This window comes from Dermacentor variabilis, chromosome 8, assembly GCF_050947875.1.
Source record: "Dermacentor variabilis isolate Ectoservices chromosome 8, ASM5094787v1, whole genome shotgun sequence".
NCBI classification, from domain to species: Eukaryota; Metazoa; Arthropoda; class Arachnida; order Ixodida; family Ixodidae; genus Dermacentor; species Dermacentor variabilis.
In genome coordinates this window covers 67,247,053-67,248,618 of record NC_134575.1, presented here as the reverse complement: position 1 = coordinate 67,248,618, position 1,566 = coordinate 67,247,053, and the positions used below count along the sequence as shown (strand labels likewise).

Below are 1,566 nucleotides of genomic sequence, written 5' to 3'. Positions count from 1 at the left end.
CAAGTTCATGTCCACAGTTCTAACTACGATGTGCCTCATAATCATATGGGGCAACAGGGGTAAGTCGGGAGATGGGGAAATTCAAGACTTGGTCGAAACGTTGGCTCCCGCTTTCACCTTGTTCTTACTTTGCTCGTCGCCATAATCATATCGTGGTTTTGGCATGTAAAATTGCAGAATTTGAATTTTTCATACGGTTTCAACGATGTGGAATCGTAAAAAAATTTATTTGTAAAACAATTTCACCTTTTCGACCTTTCGAAACCAAAGTAAGCCAAAGCGCCTACCGAGCCACAACTGAGCCACGCACGTATCGAAATGTATCCAATATGGCGGCACTTAGTAAGCACGTTTTCAAGCATGGTTTCAAGCTTGTTTGACGGGGGCGCTGGACAAGGCATCGGTGTTTTGTTGTGTACCAGTCGTTCCTTTGCGAGTAGAATTTGCAAAGGTTCCGCCTGTGTGCTATAAACGCGCACGGTCATGGCTGGCGAACAGTTGGTCTGCGGTGTGTGCAATAGCGGCGAGCCCCGCTACCGCTGTCCGCGCTGCTTGACGCGGTACTGCTCGTGCGACTGCTACCGGAATCACAAACAAGAGGAGGGCCGTTGCCGCGACCCGGACGTGCCTGAACCGGCGGAGGCTGGCGAAGAGCCCGAGTACAGGTACCCGACGCCGGACACGGTGCCGCCGGAGAGGCTGTGCCGCTTGCGCGATTCGGAGGCCGTTCGCGAGACTCTGCGCAACAGAAACGTGCGGGCGCTGCTGCGCGATCTGGACCGGAGCAGGGACCCCACAACCATGTTGGACTCACTGATGCGAGAGCCCATCTTTATGGAATTTGTGAACGCTTGCCTGGACGCCGTTGGCGTCGGGGAAGACTAACGCGTCCGTCGGCACTGCTGCGCGAACATGTGTGCTAGTCTGCGGCAAGTTCTGTGAACGATGTTTGTCCGGAGAGAAGAGTGAGGTAGTTCGCATGTCACGTGCTATCCGCGAACGGGTGTGTGGTGGGCCAGTGCGACTCTGGTGGGTCACTGATGTGTCTGCGCTGTGAAGTGGAAGAGCATAAAATAAGAGGCGCACTGGGCGAGACGTTTGCAATAATGTGTGACACTAAGCTCAGTGTTACCTTTGCAATTAACTGAACACTGAACTAACACAGCAAACTGGGTGAGTTGGTGACCATGAATATCTTCAGCTGAACACGGGAGAAACTGGGCTCTCGATCCAAGCCAAGATGATGCCACGCTGCGCATTACGCTTGCCGGTGGCGATACCACTGTGCAGCAATGTACGGGGAATAGGATTTCTTTGACCAGCAGTTAACTTCCTGCTGCAGTAGTTGCGCGTTTTTAAATTTGCTAGTATATATCGGGAGTTTCATCGGAAATTCCGGTTATGCCTGGTAGCACGGAATTCAAGGTCAGTTTGCTTATGGAGCAACCAGGTGCGCAGATTGAAACGAGTAAACTTTGCAGAGGTGCTTTATTGTCACACCTTGTGGCAGGCTTTCAGGCCTGGAAATGCTGAATTGTTTTAAATAAACAAGTAAAGAATGTCTCA

At 51.5% G+C, this 1,566-nt stretch overlaps 1 protein-coding gene across 1 annotated transcript; it reads left to right on the top strand.

Moving 5' to 3' along the window:
* The first annotated feature begins 321 nt into the window (after positions 1-321).
* Positions 322-1,566, top strand: LOC142590309 (zinc finger HIT domain-containing protein 3-like). The gene has a single exon (XM_075702330.1). It carries the CDS (start codon positions 484-486, stop codon positions 883-885), a length of 402 nt encoding a protein of 133 aa, XP_075558445.1. The 5' UTR covers positions 322-483; the 3' UTR covers positions 886-1,566.